The 16,179-nt window shown below is 44.6% G+C and overlaps 1 protein-coding gene across 1 annotated transcript in view; it reads right to left on the minus strand.

Annotated features, from left to right (window-relative positions):
• The window catches only part of LOC143767325 (uncharacterized), a 43,952-nt gene that overhangs the window by 18,527 nt on the left and 9,246 nt on the right, over nt 1-16,179 (minus strand). Inside the window, exon 7 of the mRNA XM_077255566.1 lies at nt 13,906-15,215. Coding sequence (XP_077111681.1) covers nt 13,906-15,215 — 1,310 coding nt within the window. The remainder of the gene's footprint in view (nt 1-13,905; nt 15,216-16,179) is intronic.

Raw genomic sequence — 16,179 nt, forward strand, 5'->3', positions numbered from 1 at the left:
TTGTATACCTTGATTGGCTCTGCTACATAGGAGCAATGCTCAGATCGCTTCAATGTAATAGAATTGCTGCATTGCTATGAGCGCTGTTCACAGGGTGGCGCTCACCGCAATCTGGCATCAACAACCATAGACATCTTCAGGAGACCTCTGGTTGTTATGCTAACACACCGCTGACCCCCTATCACGTGACGGAATCAGCGGTGCGCGCATTTCTGGCCCGATTGCCAGAACCGCTTGTTAAATGCCGCTGTCAGCATTTGACAGCTGCATTTATTATTATTATTCATTTATATAGCACCATTAATTCCATGGTGCTGTACATATGAAGTGGTTACATATAAAGTTATAGATATCGTTTACAGTAAACAAATTTAAGATGACAGACTGGTACAGAGAGGAGAGGACCCTGTCCTTGCAGATTTACATTCTGTGGGATAATGAGGAAGAGACAGAAGGTCGGGGGTGCAGCAGCTCTGGTGGTGGTGAGGCGGCAGCTTGGATGGTGGTGCAGCGGCAGAATAGTTATTGCAGGCTGTGAGCTTTCCAAAAGAGATGAGTTTTCAGGTTCTGTCTGAATGATCCGATGGTGGTGGATTATCGGACGTGTTGAGGCGTGGAATTCCAGAGGATGGGAGATATTCGGGAGAAATCTTGGAGGCGGTTGTGTGAGGAAAGAATAAGTGTGGAGGAGACTAGGAGGTCTTGTGAGGATCGAAGATTACGTGAGGGAAGATACTGGGACATTAGTTCAGAGATATAGGGAGGGGACAGGTTGTGGATGGCTTTGTAGGTCAGTGTTAGTAGTCTGAACTGGATTTGTTGGGGAATTCGGAGCCAGTGGAGGGATTTGCAGAGGGGAGAAACAGGGGAGTAGCGAGGAGAGAGGTGGATTAGTCGGGCAGCAGAGTTGAGGACAGACTGGAGTAGTGCAAGACAGCTAGCGGGGAGGCCACAGAGGGTGTTGCAGTAATCGAGGAGGGAGATGATGAGGGCATGCACAAGAGATTTAGTAGATCGAGGGCCAAGGAAGGGACGGATTCTGGAATTATTTTCGAGTTGGAGGCGACAGGCGGCAAGAGGCAAGAGTTTGGATGTGCGGTTTGTAGGACAGGGCAGAATAGAAAGTTATTCCGAGGCAGCGGATTTCAGGTGAGGGAGAGAGTGAGGCAGTTTACCATAATAGATAGGTCGGGTAAGGGAGGTACGTGAGATGGAGGAAAGATGATGAGTTCGGTTTTGTCTACATTGAGTTTTAGGAAGCGAGAGGTGAAGAAGGAGGATATGGCAGATAGACACTCCGGGATTCTGGACAGCAGAGAGTTGACATCTGGGCCAGAGAGGTAGATCTGAGTGTTGTCCGCATACAAGTGGTACTGGAAGCCATGGGACTTTATGAGTTGTCATAGGCCAAGGGTATAGATGGAAAAAAAGGTAGGGGCCCCAGGACAGAGAGAAGGCGGGATGAGGTGGTAGTGTGGGAAACGCTAAATGTGCATTCGGAAAGGTATGAGGCAATCCAGGACAGGGCATTTAATACCAAGGGAAGAAAGAATCTGTAGCAGTAGGCAGTGGTTGACTGTGTCGAAGGCAGAGGACAGGTCAAAGAGGATGTAGAACTGACTGACTTTGGTCAGGGCAGTTTCACTGGAGTGGTGGGGCGGACATGCTCAAGGAGTTTGGAAGCAAATGGGAGCAGTGATATGGGGTGATAGCTGGGTCAAGGTTAGTTTTTTGAGGATGGGTGTGATGGTGGCATGTTTAAAGGCAGGGGGAAGGTACCAGAAGAGAGCAATAGGTTGAAGAGATGGGTTAGGGCTGGAATGAGCATGTTAGTGAGGTTGGGGAGCAGGTGGGAAGGCATGGAGTCGAGTGCACAGGTGGTGAGGTGTGATTTGGAAAGGAGGTGAGTGAGCTCTCCTTCAGTGATGTTGGAGAGGGAGGTTATTAGGGAAGGGCAGAAGTCTGGCATATAGAGTGGTTGGGGTGGTGGAACAGTAAAGGTCTGCCTTGTTTGGTTGATCTTATTTTTGAAGTAGGTGGCAAAGTCTTTAGCAGAGATGAGGGGAGTTGGTGGTGGCAGTGGTGGGCGGAGAAGAGGGTTGAATGTGCTGAACAGTTGTTATGGGTTGTAGGATAATGAAGATACATGGTTTGTGAAATAGAACTGTTTAGCAGAGGTGAGGGCTAATTTGAAAGCAAGTCTAGCTTGTTTGAAGGTAGTGAAGTCGTCTGGCAGGCATATTTTCATTCAACGCTGCTCCACGACCCTGGATGCTTGTCGAAGTTTTTTGGTGAGATTGTTGTGCCAGGATTGCCTATTCATTATACCGTACTTGGACCCGTAGAAGCACTATACGCACGAAACGGCCGTCGTCCACTTCTCTCTCCCCGCACCCTCACGCACACCTGCCGCCTTCAAGTAAAATGTCTGTAACTGTTGGATGGTGAATAAAAAGGACCTTTTTTTCACTGCAATTGGGTGAGTGCTGCATCTTCTTTTCTAATTTGCTTTGACATACTTATTGTTAAATGATGAAGAGCACCAGTTTCCCAGCAGCAGAAAACAACCATTTTTAAAGGTCAATACGGATCTAACTCTGTATCACTTGATTTGGCCAGACACCTGGTGCCATTTGTTCTTTTTCTATGTGGAGGAAGAATCATGACAGTACCTCCCCTTTTAGGGGGGCCACCAGACCAGGAAACCTATGACGGATGGCTCTGACCAGACCGAATGAGCCTGAACCTAAGATCTCTCCTTGGGTCCACATCCCTTGCAGTCAATGAGAGATTGGATTTTCTGATCCTCCTAGAATCCACGATCCTCTGCACCTCATACTCCAAACCTCCATTGACATAAACTGGTGTGTTGTGAATTGACCTTTTGGCTCCCTCTTGTGGTCACTAGTGATATGACACTTTGATATTCCTTCCCTTGCTTGGTATCCACCTGGCCTCGTTAGTCCAGGGGTGTCGCTATTTGAACTTCCTGGATTTTCAGTCTGGTGCCTGGCATCGTTGTAATCAGATCCTTCTGTTTGCTCCTATCTGCTGGTCCTGGTTCTATGCAAAATTAAGCTAAGTCCTGCTTTCTTGTTTTTGGTTATTTTCTGTGCTCTTATTTTTGTCCAGCTTGTACTAAATTTGATTCCTTATATTGCTGGAAGCTCTAGGGTGCGGATGTTCTCCCCCCGTGCCGTTAGACGGTTCGGGGGTTCTTGAATATTCCGCGTGGAGTTTTTGTGAGGGTTTTCGCTGACCATATAAGTCATCTTCCTATATTCTGCTATTAGTTAGCGGGCCTCTCTTTGCTAAAACCTAGTTCATTTCTTGCGTTTGTCTTTTCTTCTTACCTCACCGTTATTATTTGTTGGGGGCTTGTATCCAACTTTTTGGGGTATTTCCTCTGGAGGCAAGAAAGGTCTTTCTTTTCCCTGCTAGGGTTAGTTAGTTCTCCGGCTGGCGCGAGACGTCTAGAATCAACGTAGGTACGTTCCCCGGCTGCTGTTATTTGTGTGCTAGGTTCAGCTATATGGTCAGCCCAGTTACCACTGCCCTATGAGCTGGGTTTTATGTTTGCAGACTTCGCTATTGTCTCTGAGACCCCCTGCCATTGGGGTCATAACAGTATGCCAGGCCATAAGTGAATATTTAATGCATTGCAGAAGTGGGATTATAAGAAAGGAAATTCTGAGTATTTTTTTTTTCTTTCTTTCCTCCCCTTTATCTCAGAGTGGCTGGAGCCTTGCTGCAGACATGAATGTCCAGACCTTGATTACTAGTGTGGATCAGCTTGCTGCTCGTGTGCAGAGTATTCAAGATTTTGTTACTAGCAGTCCAATGTCAGAACCTAAAATACCTATTCCGGAATTGTTCTCTGGAGACCGATTTAAATTTAGAAATTTCAGGAATAATTGTAAATTGTTTCTATCTCTGAGACCTCGTTCGTCTGGAGACTCAGCTCAGCAAGTAAAAATTGTTATCTCTTTCTTACGGGGCGACCCTCAGGATTGGGCCTTCTCGTTGGCGTCAGGCGATCCGGCTTTGGCAGATGTTGATGCGTTTTTTCTGGCGCTTGGGTTGCTATACGAAGAGCCCAATCTTGAAATTCAGGCAGAAAAAGCTTTGCTAGCTATCTCTCAGGGCCAGGATGAAGCTGAAGTTTATTGCCAAAAATTTCGGAAATGGTCCGTGCTTACTCAGTGGAATGAGTGTGCTCTGGCCGCAAATTTCAGAAATGGCCTTTCTGAAGCCATTAAAAATGTGATGGTGGGTTTCTCCGTTCCTACAAGTCTGAATGACTCCATGGCGTTGGCTATTCAAATTGACCGGCGTTTACGGGAGCGCAAAGTCGCTAATTCCCTGGTGGTGTTGTCTGAACAGACACCTGAGTTATTGCAATGTGATAGAGTTCAGACTAGAATTGAACGGAAAAATCATAGACGTCAGAATGGGTTGTGTTTCTACTGTGGTGATTCTACACATGTTATATCAGCATGCTCTAAATGCTTAACAAAGGTGGTTAGTCCGGTCGCCATTGGTAATTTGCAACCTAAATTTATTTTGTCTGTGACTTTAATTTGCTCATTGTCTTCCTATCCTGTTATGGCGTTTGTGGATTCAGGTGCTGCCCTGAGTCTTATGGATCTGTCGTTTGCCAAGCGCTGTGGTTTTGTTCTGGAGCCTTTGGTTAATCCTATTCCTCTGAGAGGTATTGATGCTACGCCATTGGCGGAAAATAAGCCGCAGTTTTGGACACAGGTGACCATGTGCATGTCTCCTGAACATCGAGAAGTGATTCGTTTTCTTGTTTTGCATAAAATGCATGATTTGGTCGTTTTGGGTCTGCCATGGTTACAAACTCACAATCCAGTTTTGGATTGGAAGGCTATGTCTGTGTCAAGTTGGGGCTGTCAGGGAATTCATTGCGATTCCCCGCCGGTGTCTATTGCTTCCTCTACTCCTTCGGATGTTCCTGAGTATTTGTCTGATTATCAGGATGTATTCAGCGAGTCCAGGTCCAGTGCTCTTCCTCCTCATAGGGACTGTGACTGCGCTATAGATTTGATTCCAGGTAGTAAGTTTCCTAAGGGAAGATTATTTAATCTGTCTGTACCTGAGCATACCGCAATGCGTTCGTATATTAAGGAGTCTCTGGAGAAGGGACATATTCGTCCATCCTCTTCCCCTCTTGGTGCGGGATTTTTCTTTGTGGCCAAGAAGGACGGATCTTTGAGACCTTGTATAGACTATCGACTTCTGAATAAAATCACTGTTAAATTTCAGTATCCTTTGCCTCTGTTGTCAGACTTGTTTGCCCGGATTAAGGGTGCCAAGTGGTTCACCAAGATAGACCTTCGTGGTGCGTACAACCTTGTGCGCATTAAGCAGGGAGATGAATGGAAAACTGCATTTAATACGCCCGAAGGTCATTTTGAGTACTTGGTGATGCCTTTTGGGCTCTCTAATGCTCCTTCAGTGTTTCAGTCCTTTATGCATGACATCTTCCGGAAGTATCTGGATAAATTTATGATTGTTTATCTGGATGATATTCTGGTTTTTTCTGATGATTGGGACTCCCATGTAAGGCAGGTCAGGATGGTGTTTCAGGTTTTGCGTGAGAATGCTTTGTTTATTAAGGGCTCAAAGTGTCTCTTTGGTGTGCAGAAGGTTCCCTTTTTGGGTTTTATCTTCTCCCCTTCTGCTGTGGAGATGGACCCAGTCAAGGTCCGAGCTATTCATGATTGGACTCAGCCCATGTCGGTTAAGAGTCTTCAGAAGTTCTTGGGTTTTGCTAACTTCTACCGTCGTTTTATCGCTAATTTTTCTAGCGTTGTTAAACCTTTGACGGATATGACCAAGAAAGGTTCTGATGTTGCTAACTGGGCTCCTGCAGCCGTGGAGGCTTTTCAGGAGCTGAAGCGCCGGTTTACTTCGGCGCCTGTTTTGTGTCAGCCTGATGTCTCGCTTCCCTTTCAGGTTGAAGTGGATGCTTCTGAGATCGGTGCAGGGGCCGTTTTGTCGCAGAGAAGCCCTGGTTGCTCAGTAATGAGACCATGTGCTTTTTTTTCTAGGAAATTTTCGCCTGCTGAGCGGAATTATGATGTTGGCAATCAGGAGTTGTTGGCCATGAAGTGGGCATTTGAGGAGTGGCATCATTGGCTCGAGGGTGCTAAGCATCGTGTGGTGGTTTTGACTGATCACAAAAATCTGATGTATCTCGAGTCTGCTAAATGCCTGAATCCTAGACAGGCCCGTTGGTCATTATTTTTCTCCCGTTTTGACTTCGTGGTCTCGTACCTGCCTGGTTCAAAGAATGTTAAGGCTGATGCTCTTTCTAGGAGCTTTGTGCCTGACTCTCCTGGAGCCTCAGAGCCAGTTGGTATTCTTAAAGAGGGAGTAATCTTGTCGGCCATTTCTCTGGATTTGCGACGTGTGTTGCAGAGATTTCAGGCTGATAGACCTGACTCTTGTCCACCTGACAGACTGTTTGTTCCTGATAAATGGACCAGTAGAGTCATTTCCGAGGTTCACTCCTCGGTGTTGTCAGGGCATCCGGGTATTTTTGGCACCAGAGATTTGGTGGCTAGGTCCTTTTGGTGGCCTTCCTTGTCACGGGATGTGCGGTCATTTGTGCAGTCCTGTGGGACTTGTGCTCGGGCTAAGCCTTGCTGTTCTCGTGCCAGCGGGTTGCTTTTGCCCTTGCCTGTCCCGAAGAGGCCTTGGACACACATTTCCATGGATTTCATTTCGGATCTTCCAGTGTCTCGGGGCATGTCTGTCATCTGGGTGGTATGTGATCGCTTTTCCAAGATGGTCCATTTGGTGCCCTTACCTAAGCTGCCTTCCTCTTCTGATCTGGTTCCGTTATTCTTTCAGAATGTGGTTCGTTTGCACGGCATTCCTGAGAATATCGTGTCTGACAGAGGATCCCAGTTTGTTTCCAGGTTCTGGCGATCCTTTTGTGCTAGGATGGGCATTGATTTGTCGTTTTCATCTGCCTTTCATCCTCAGACTAATGGCCAAACTGAGCGAACAAATCAGACTCTAGAGGCTTATTTGAGATGTTTTGTTTCTGCAGATCAGGATGATTGGGTGACCTTCTTGCCGTTGGCTGAGTTTGCCCTTAATAATCGGGCTAGTTCCGCTACCTTGGTTTCGCCATTTTTCTGCAACTCTGGTTTCCATCCTCGTTTTTCCTTGGGACATGTGGAGCCGTCTGACTGTCCTGGGGTGGATTCTGTGGTGGATAGGTTGCAGCGGATTTGGGATCATGTGGTGGACAACTTGAAGTTGTCACAGGAGAAGGCTCGGCGTTTTGCCAACCGCCGCCGCGGTGTGGGTCCCCGACTTCGCGTTGGGGATTTGGTGTGGCTGTCTTCTCGCTTTGTTCCTATGAAGGTCTCCTCTCCTAAATTTAAGCCTCGCTTCATCGGTCCTTATAAGATTTTGGAAATTCTTAATCCAGTGTCCTTTCGCTTGGAACTTCCTGTGTCGTTTGCCATTCACAACGTGTTCCATAGGTCCTTGTTGCGGCGGTACGTTGTGCCTGTGGTTCCTTCTGTTGAGCCTCCTGCTCCGGTGTTGGTTGGGGGCGAGTTGGAGTACGTGGTGGAAAAGATCTTGGATTCTCGTCTCTTCAGGCGGAGGCTTCAGTATCTGGTCAAGTGGAAGGGCTATGGTCAGGAGGATAATTCCTGGGTGGTCGCCTCTGATGTGCATGCGGCCGATTTGGTTCGTGCCTTTCACGCTGCTCATCCTGATCGCCCTGGTGGTCCTGGTGAGGGTTCGGTGACCCCTCCTTAAGGGGGGGTACTGTTGTGAATTGACCTTTTGGCTCCCTCTTGTGGTCACTAGTGATATGACACTTTGATATTCCTTCCCTTGCTTGGTATCCACCTGGCCTCGTTAGTCCAGGGGTGTCGCTATTTGAACTTCCTGGATTTTCAGTCTGGTGCCTGGCATCGTTGTAATCAGATCCTTCTGTTTGCTCCTATCTGCTGGTCCTGGTTCTATGCAAAATTAAGCTAAGTCCTGCTTTCTTGTTTTTGGTTATTTTCTGTGCTCTTATTTTTGTCCAGCTTGTACTAAATTTGATTCCTTATATTGCTGGAAGCTCTAGGGTGCGGATGTTCTCCCCCCGTGCCGTTAGACGGTTCGGGGGTTCTGGAATATTCCGCGTGGAGTTTTTGTGAGGGTTTTTGCTGACCATATAAGTCATCTTCCTATATTCTGCTATTAGTTAGCGGGCCTCTCTTTGCTAAAACCTAGTTCATTTCTTGCGTTTGTCTTTTCTTCTTACCTCACCGTTATTATTTGTTGGGGGCTTGTATCCAACTTTTTGGGGTATTTCCTCTGGAGGCAAGAAAGGTCTTTCTTTTCCCTGCTAGGGTTAGTTAGTTCTCCGGCTGGCGCCAGATGTCTAGAATCAACGTAGGTACGTTCCCCGGCTGCTGTTATTTGTGTGCTAGGTTCAGCTATATGGTCAGCCCAGTTACCACTGCCCTATGAGCTGGGTTTTATGTTTGCAGACTTCGCTATTGTCTCTGAGACCCCCTGCCATTGGGGTCATAACACTGGTGGAGGCGGAGAAGAGGCAGACAACACTGATGGGACAAAGTCCTTCAACAGGGACACTGATAAACAGAATTGTGACAAATATATTATCAAAATGTTCCCTTAGAAGTTATGACCCTTATTATCTAACAGGAGAAAATCAAACAAGACAGAAGAATCGAAGCCTTTGAAGTGTGGTACCGGAGAAGGATGTTATCATGCATTTTTTTTTATATGAATCCAGCGGCACGTTTTCCATTTTATATACACTTGCTGAAGCTGACAAGTTTTCACTGCAGATTTCAGGACTGCTCAACATATACTGTATATGGAACTGGTAATGGTGAGAATATTTTTTTAACTTATTTTTTTTTTTAATTTACTTGAAGAAATATGACCAAAACAAATTTGATTGCGTCCAATGGACTCCACGCGACTAAAGTTTAAATAGTACATAAAAACACAGTAAATATTTTATAGAAATTATGATTGTACTTTATAGAACAAATGGTAATTGATAATTATATACTTTTTCCATTAATCATTTACTGATCTAAGTTGCTTTCCCTTTCTCTTGTAGAAAAGTGACTTTACTTGATTATAACTTGTAATTTTTCTGTTACATGGTAGCAATGTCATGATTTAAAACAAATGCGGCTTCTCTCCTGTGTGAGTTATTTCATATATAACAAGATCGAATTTCTAGGTAAAACATTTCCCACATTCTGAACATGAAAATGGCACATATCAAAAGAGTAACATTTCATAGAATCCATGTCAAGTTGTCTTTTCCATTCTGTTCAATATGACATTATCAAAACAATAAACTCATCCAAACTCTACCTATTCTGTAATCCCTCCCCTTAACCCCCCCCCCCACTTCTCTTTGTGCATAAATAAAAATCTAAAGTCTATGGAATCGGGATATGTCCATCAATACATATACAGAGATACCATCAGGTGTCCTTCAACTGGGCTCTCAGTCTATCTTTGATAGCTGGTGATGTAGGAATAAGAAAAGACCAATTCGTGAGAAACTTCCCCGTTAGTCTCTCTCTGTTGGTTAATGTTTCCAACCAATCCATTTTGAATAGGAACATTGTTTTTGTCTGTATTAGTGATTGGGATGGTATATTAGGGTTCAACCAATGGTGTAATATGTTCTTCCTAACTGCCGAAGCCCATATTACCAAAATTGCTTTTATATGCTTGGGCAGAGATTGCTGAGATTCCCCCAACATATTGAAGATTGCCCATTGTGGTGTAAGTGGCAATGTAATATGAAAGGTAGTCTCTAGTTCTACATGTATCTAGTGATCAGCGAGTTTGTTCGTTATTCAAGATTTCTGAGCATGCTGGGGTGATCTCTGAGTATTTTAGGTGTGCTCGGAGATTTAGTTTGTGTCGCCGCAGCTGCATGATTTGCGGCTGCTAGACATCCTGAACACATTCCCTAACAAACAGGCAATCCCACATGTATTCAGGCTGTCTAGCAGCAGCAAATCATTGTAACATCCTTGCCAGCTTCACTGCATGGCTTCCAATCTCCCCTCTTACTCCATGCACTGGGCCTCATGGCCCTAATTGCTGCACGCTTCCTGGCTGTATACTTAGGGCGGCGGCCCTGGCACTTCCTGTTTTTATACAGACTGTGTGCACCTTCCTAAGGTGTCCCCAGCCAATTGCCAAGAGGCATCAGGTACTTAAGGCATCTCCACCCCTAGGGGGATGCCTGAGCAACGCAGTCTCAGTTAGTGTCTTGCTGCTGAGTTGCCAGGTCCTGGCTTCGTACCCTGGCATACACCTGTGTCTCTTGTTTCAGCCACCCAGGGGGGCTTCGTACCCTAGTTGGTCTGAATCCTTGTTTCTGTGCCTTGTCCCATACCTGACCCTGTCAGAACCTGCAGCTTGTCTCATACCTGACCCTGTCAGAACCTGCGGCTCTGCTCTTTGCTCCGCAACCTGCAGCTCTACTCTTTCCTCAGCAACCTGCGGTTCTGCTCTTTGCTCCACAATCTGCAGCTTTGCTCCACAACCTGTGGCACTGCTCTTTGCTCCACAACCTGCGGCTCTGCTCTTTGCTCCGCAACTTGCAGCTCTGCTCTGCAACCTGCGGCTGTGCTCTCTGCTGCGCATCCAGTGGTTCTTCTCAGCATCGCATTCCGTGGTTCTGCTCTGCTCCGCCTCCTGCGGATTCTGCTCTGCTCCACCTCCTGCGGTTCTGCTTTAGTGTGTACTGGTTCCTGTCTGCTTCCTTATCCTACTCATTCCTGCCTGTGTTCCCGTGTCTCCTGAAGCAGTTCCTGTCCATCCAGACTGAACTGGTTCCTAACAATTCCTGTCCCTCCAGTCTGAACTAGGTCCTATCTGATCCCTACTCGTACCTGCCTTACCCGAACCAGTTTCAGTCTCGCTAGCCATGCCCGCCTGCTTGCCTAGAGTGCCAGCCGTGCCCATCTGCCTGCCACAGTGCCAGCCGTGCCCACCTAGAGTGCCAGCTGGGCCTGCCAGAGTACCAATCGTGGCCGTCCATACTAGCTTGCACCTGTCACTAGTGTTTCATCCCACAGTGGGATCAGCTGCCACAGCCATACACCACCCTGGAGTGGTACCTGGCAGCTCCCTGCTGCACAAGCCTGACCTCATGATCAGAGGCTCCAGTTAACACCAAGGTAGCTGCTTAGTCACGCCCCTTCCAGGGTAATCTGGTTTGTGGCACAGTGGGGCTCACGCCACCCAGCCAGGGTGCGAGAGTAACAATCATGTAGCTTCAGCTACACAAACTAAATCTCCCAGCACGCCCAAAATACTTGGAGATCACCCGAGCATTTTCAGAAATCTTGAGTAACAAGCATACCCGCTCATCACTATATGTATCAAATGCCATAGATCTTGTATTCCTGGACAACTCCACAGGTGATGGAGGATGTCTATGTTGTGTGTTTCACATTTTGAGCATGTATACAATGTTGTAGGTGTCATTTTAGCCTGCATTGACGGAGTGATGTATGCCCTATGTAGAATCAATAAAGCCATGTCCGTGTAACTACTATAGGGAATAAATTTCTTCTGTGACATCGTAGCTTTCAAATTACCCATCTAGAAGGCCCGATGTCTCACCCCAAGACGAACGCTGACGTAGTATGGAGTATATTTTGCTCGTTGAAGCATTCTGCGATCTTGAGGTTTTAAGAAAGACCTCCATGTTATTCATCTGAGTTGCGTCTTTCCTACCACTATTATATTTTTGGGCTAGTCTACGTGCCTTAACTATATGGGTCCACTGCATTTTGTCTTGTAAACTGTGGTGCCTGTTCACATGGGATGCATTTTGACGGTGAGGACCCGTGATGGAGGTTACCAGCTTGAGTATTTTGGCCAAAATATTAACTAATACCTCACATTTTTATTTTTTTTCATTTTTTTCAGGGTGCAGTTGGGTCCATTTTGTCTTGTAAACTGGGGTGCCTGTTCACATGGGATGCATTTTGATAGCGTTGGGCAGCCCATCTGATCTAAAAGAAGGGTGTATCCACTAGGCTGTTAACCTGGATGCTGTGCATTGCCATAGTGTGAACAGCGCCACATACAAGTCTTTATTGTGCATTGATATACCAAGCAACAGCCCCCTCCATGAATTGGTGGGCTGTGAGCAGTTGCCTCATCGGTATTCTTGCACCTGTGTTACTGCCATCTTAACTATATGGGTCCACTGCATCCTGTTAGTTCATTTGTTTGGAGGCCCAGGCAGGTAAGGATCTGTGCCTTTTTGCTGTATTTTTGGAGGATTTTCAAGTCCTCTTTTTGTGCTATTGCTGTTTAGAGTTAGGCTACGTGCCTGAAGGAAGATGAACGGCTTGTGTCTAAAAAAAGGAAAGCGCTGTGTTATTGTTTCAAAAGATAGTAGGGAGAAATTCTGATCCAACATGTCAGCCACCATGGTGCATCCCTGTTTTGCCAAGGTTACATAATGTACAGGTGGACAATTATTCATAAACTTAGAGTAGCTTAGAAATAATAATAATTTTATTGATATAGCGCCAACATATTGCACAGCGATTTACAAATTATAGTGGGGATTTGTACAGACAATAGACATTACAGCATTACAAAAATGACAATTCAAAATAGATACCAAGCGGAGTGAGGGCCCTGCTCGCAAGCTTACAAACTATGAGGAAAAAGGGGAGACACAAGAGGTGAATGGTAACAATTGCTTTCGTTGTTCGGACCAGCCATAGTGTAAGGATCGAGTGTTAATGTAAAGCTGCATGAACTAGTTAACAGCCTAAGTATATAACAGTACAGACACAGAGGGCTATTAACTGTATAAATTGTATGAGAACATGATGCGAGAAACTTGATTTTGGTTTAACTCATATGAATGGGCCACACATGGATAATTAGGTTAATGCGTTGAGGCGGTAGGCCAGTCTAAACAAATGCGTTTTTAGGGCACGCTTAAAACTGTGGGGATTGGGGATTAATCGTATTTACCTGGGTAGTGCGTTCCAAAGAATTGGCGAAGCAAGTGAAAAGTCTTGGAGATGGGAGGTTCTGATTATTGAGGATGCTAACCTCAGGTCATTAGCAGAACGGAGAGCACGGGTAGGGTGGTAGGCCGAGACCAGGAAGGAGATGTAGGGTGGTGCTGATCCATGGAGCGCTTTGTGAATGATGGTAATAGTTTTGTACTGGATTCTGGAGCGGATGGGTAACCAGTGCAATGACTGGCACAGGGTAGAGGCATCGGTGTAACGGTTGGTGAGGAATGGCTGAAAGGGACACAGATCACCTGTCCGTCCACAGATTTTTCTCCCTCTTCTCCTTGCCAAAATAGTTTGCCACAAAACCGAGTGCTCTCTAATATAATCAGGGAGCTCATCGTTACCCAGATGGATTAGAGTGGTTAGTGACACCCGAGGGCTCACCTGTTGCTCCAATTGTATGTTGGCAAAATGGGAGACCCCGCAAATCCAATCCACAATGTACCTAAAGTTAGCTGCCAGATTGTATCTTCCAATATCCAGAAAATTAGTTCCTCTCTCTCTTCTGGGCAATTGTAGCTTGAGCAATCCTAAATGTGTTCTTCCCTTCTCACTCCATATGAACCTCCTAAACGCTGCATTTAATTGTTTAATATCTGGTTGTGACAATAGCAGCGGAAGAGCTTGAAATAAGCATAGCAACATTGGAAAGATGACCATTTTAATCAAATAGCATCTACCTATCTACCTGAACTTTGCGAATTTTTTAATGTGAAACAAGATTTGATTTCCTTTTAAAATATTTCTCACATTTTAAACATTAAAATGGCAACTCCAATATGTGAGATCTCTGATGTTTAACAAGATTTGACTTATCTATAAAACATTTCCCACATTCTGAACATGAAAATGGCTTTTCCCCCGTGTGAGTTCTCTGATGTGTAACAAGATGTGATTTATCTATAAAACATTTCCCACATTCTGAACATGAAAATGGCTTTTGCCCAGTGTGAGCTCTCTGATGCTTAACAAGATGTGATTTAGCTATAAAACATTTCCCACATTCTGAACATGAAAATGGCTTTTCTCCTGTGTGACTTCTCTGATGTGTAACAAGATGGAATTTCTCTCTAAAACATTTCCCACATTCCGAACATGAAAATGGCTTTTTGCCAGTGTGAGTTCTCTGATGTCTAACAAGATTTGATCTCTGATTAAAACAACCCCCACATTCGGAACATAAAAACGGTTTCTCCCCTGTGTGAGTTATTTGATGTTTAACAAGAGTTTTTTTCTCACTAAAACATTTCCCACATTCTGAGCATGAAAATGGCTTCTCCCCTGTGTGAGTTCTTTGATGTGTAACAAGATGTGTTTTATCCATAAAATATTTCTGACATTCTGAACATGAAAATGGCTTTTGCCCTGTGTGAGTTCTCTGATGTTTAACAAGATGTGATTTATGTATAAAACATTTCCCACATTCTGAACATGAAAATGGCTTCTCCCCTGTGTGAGTTCTCTGATGTGAAACAAGATGTGATTTATGTATAAAACATTTCCCATATTCTGAACATGAAAATGGCTTTTCCCCAGTGTGAGTTCTCTGATGTCTAACAAGAATTGATTTCTGATTAAAACAATCCCCACATTCGGAACATAAATATGCTTTCTCCCCAATGTGAGTTCTCTGGTGTGTAACAAGATGTGATTTATCTGTAAAACATTTCCCACATTCTGAGCATAAAAATGGCTTCTCCCCTGTGTGAAGTTTTTGATGTGAAACAAGATCTGATTTCCTTTTAAAATATTTCCTACATTTTAAACATGAAAATAGCTTCTTCCCCCCTGAGTGACTTCTTGGATGTGAAATAAATCTTGATTTAATATTGTAACATTTCCCAGATTGTGAACATGAAAATGGTTTCTCCCCTGTGTGAGCTACTTCATGTTCATCAGTACTGTTGTGGTTTTTGTTTTTAATATTTTCCTTTAATGAAGTAGAAGGAAGGACCCATTTAAAAGGATCAGATGATAGATTTTTCCTAAGGAGGGCTTGAGGTATATCTGTGATAACTACATGGTCTTCATATGTATCTGATTTGATACCTTGATCCCTTGCTGCAAAATCTGAAAATATCAGATGTTCCTCTGAGCTCCTGGTACCGCCATCTGCCAAGAATAAAATTATTATTTGTCAAAAACACTGCATTGAAATTATACTAATATTTATATTATCGATATAGACTGATTAAGACAGGAGACTACTACCAAAGGACTAGTAGATTATGATGTTAGGTCACCAGGTTGTGCTTTTTCAATATTTTCACATCTCTGTTGAAGCCACATTCTTTGTAGGTTCTGGTTTCACTTCACCTGTCACCAATCATTTGCAGTTTCATGTTCAGTGGACCCTCATAAATTTAACTGCAAGTCAGTGCTAATAGATAATGTTCATCTCTCATACACTCCCTGACAAATATATACATGCATCTAGCACAGAGCACAGAAGTGTGGCCATGTAAAAATAAGCAATGGCTTTTATGCAAGTGTAGGTTTTGTATTTATTTTTATAAAAAGAAACTAAGCGATAGATACAAGATAGGAGAAATTTTTCATATTATTTTATATGTATTGGAAGTCAACAGAAAGCATTGCATTCCATCATGAATATGGGAGCACTGGGGATCTGAAAATTAATTTGCAGCAGTGTCCTCTGTAATCCATGGTTCACAGTTGTTGGTTCTTTCAAAGATCACCTAGCGTAAAGGCTACGGACACCTTTGTGTGCAACAAATAGGCAGGGCCGGTTTTAGGCAAAGTGGGGCCCTAGGCAAAAGTTTAACATGGGGCCCCAAATGCTAACATATTGCACATCACACAGAAGCATTTTGGTTGTATTTACATGTGCTGAGTTCAGGCCACTAAACGAGTGTGATCAACAATATTGAAGTCATTCGTCGCTTGTTTCCCGCCCTCTTTACACCGGCTGAGGAAAAATGATGGGGACAGAATGGTCACTAGTAGATCAATCTGTCCCCATACAGTATCATCTTAGCAGCATATCAATATTCATTCCCTTTAGTAGCGGGCACATGTGATCGCCTAGCAGCAGGAAGCATGCAGCTGCGGCTAC

Source organism: Ranitomeya variabilis, chromosome 4 (assembly GCF_051348905.1).
Source record: "Ranitomeya variabilis isolate aRanVar5 chromosome 4, aRanVar5.hap1, whole genome shotgun sequence".
Classification (NCBI taxonomy): domain Eukaryota; kingdom Metazoa; phylum Chordata; class Amphibia; order Anura; family Dendrobatidae; genus Ranitomeya; species Ranitomeya variabilis.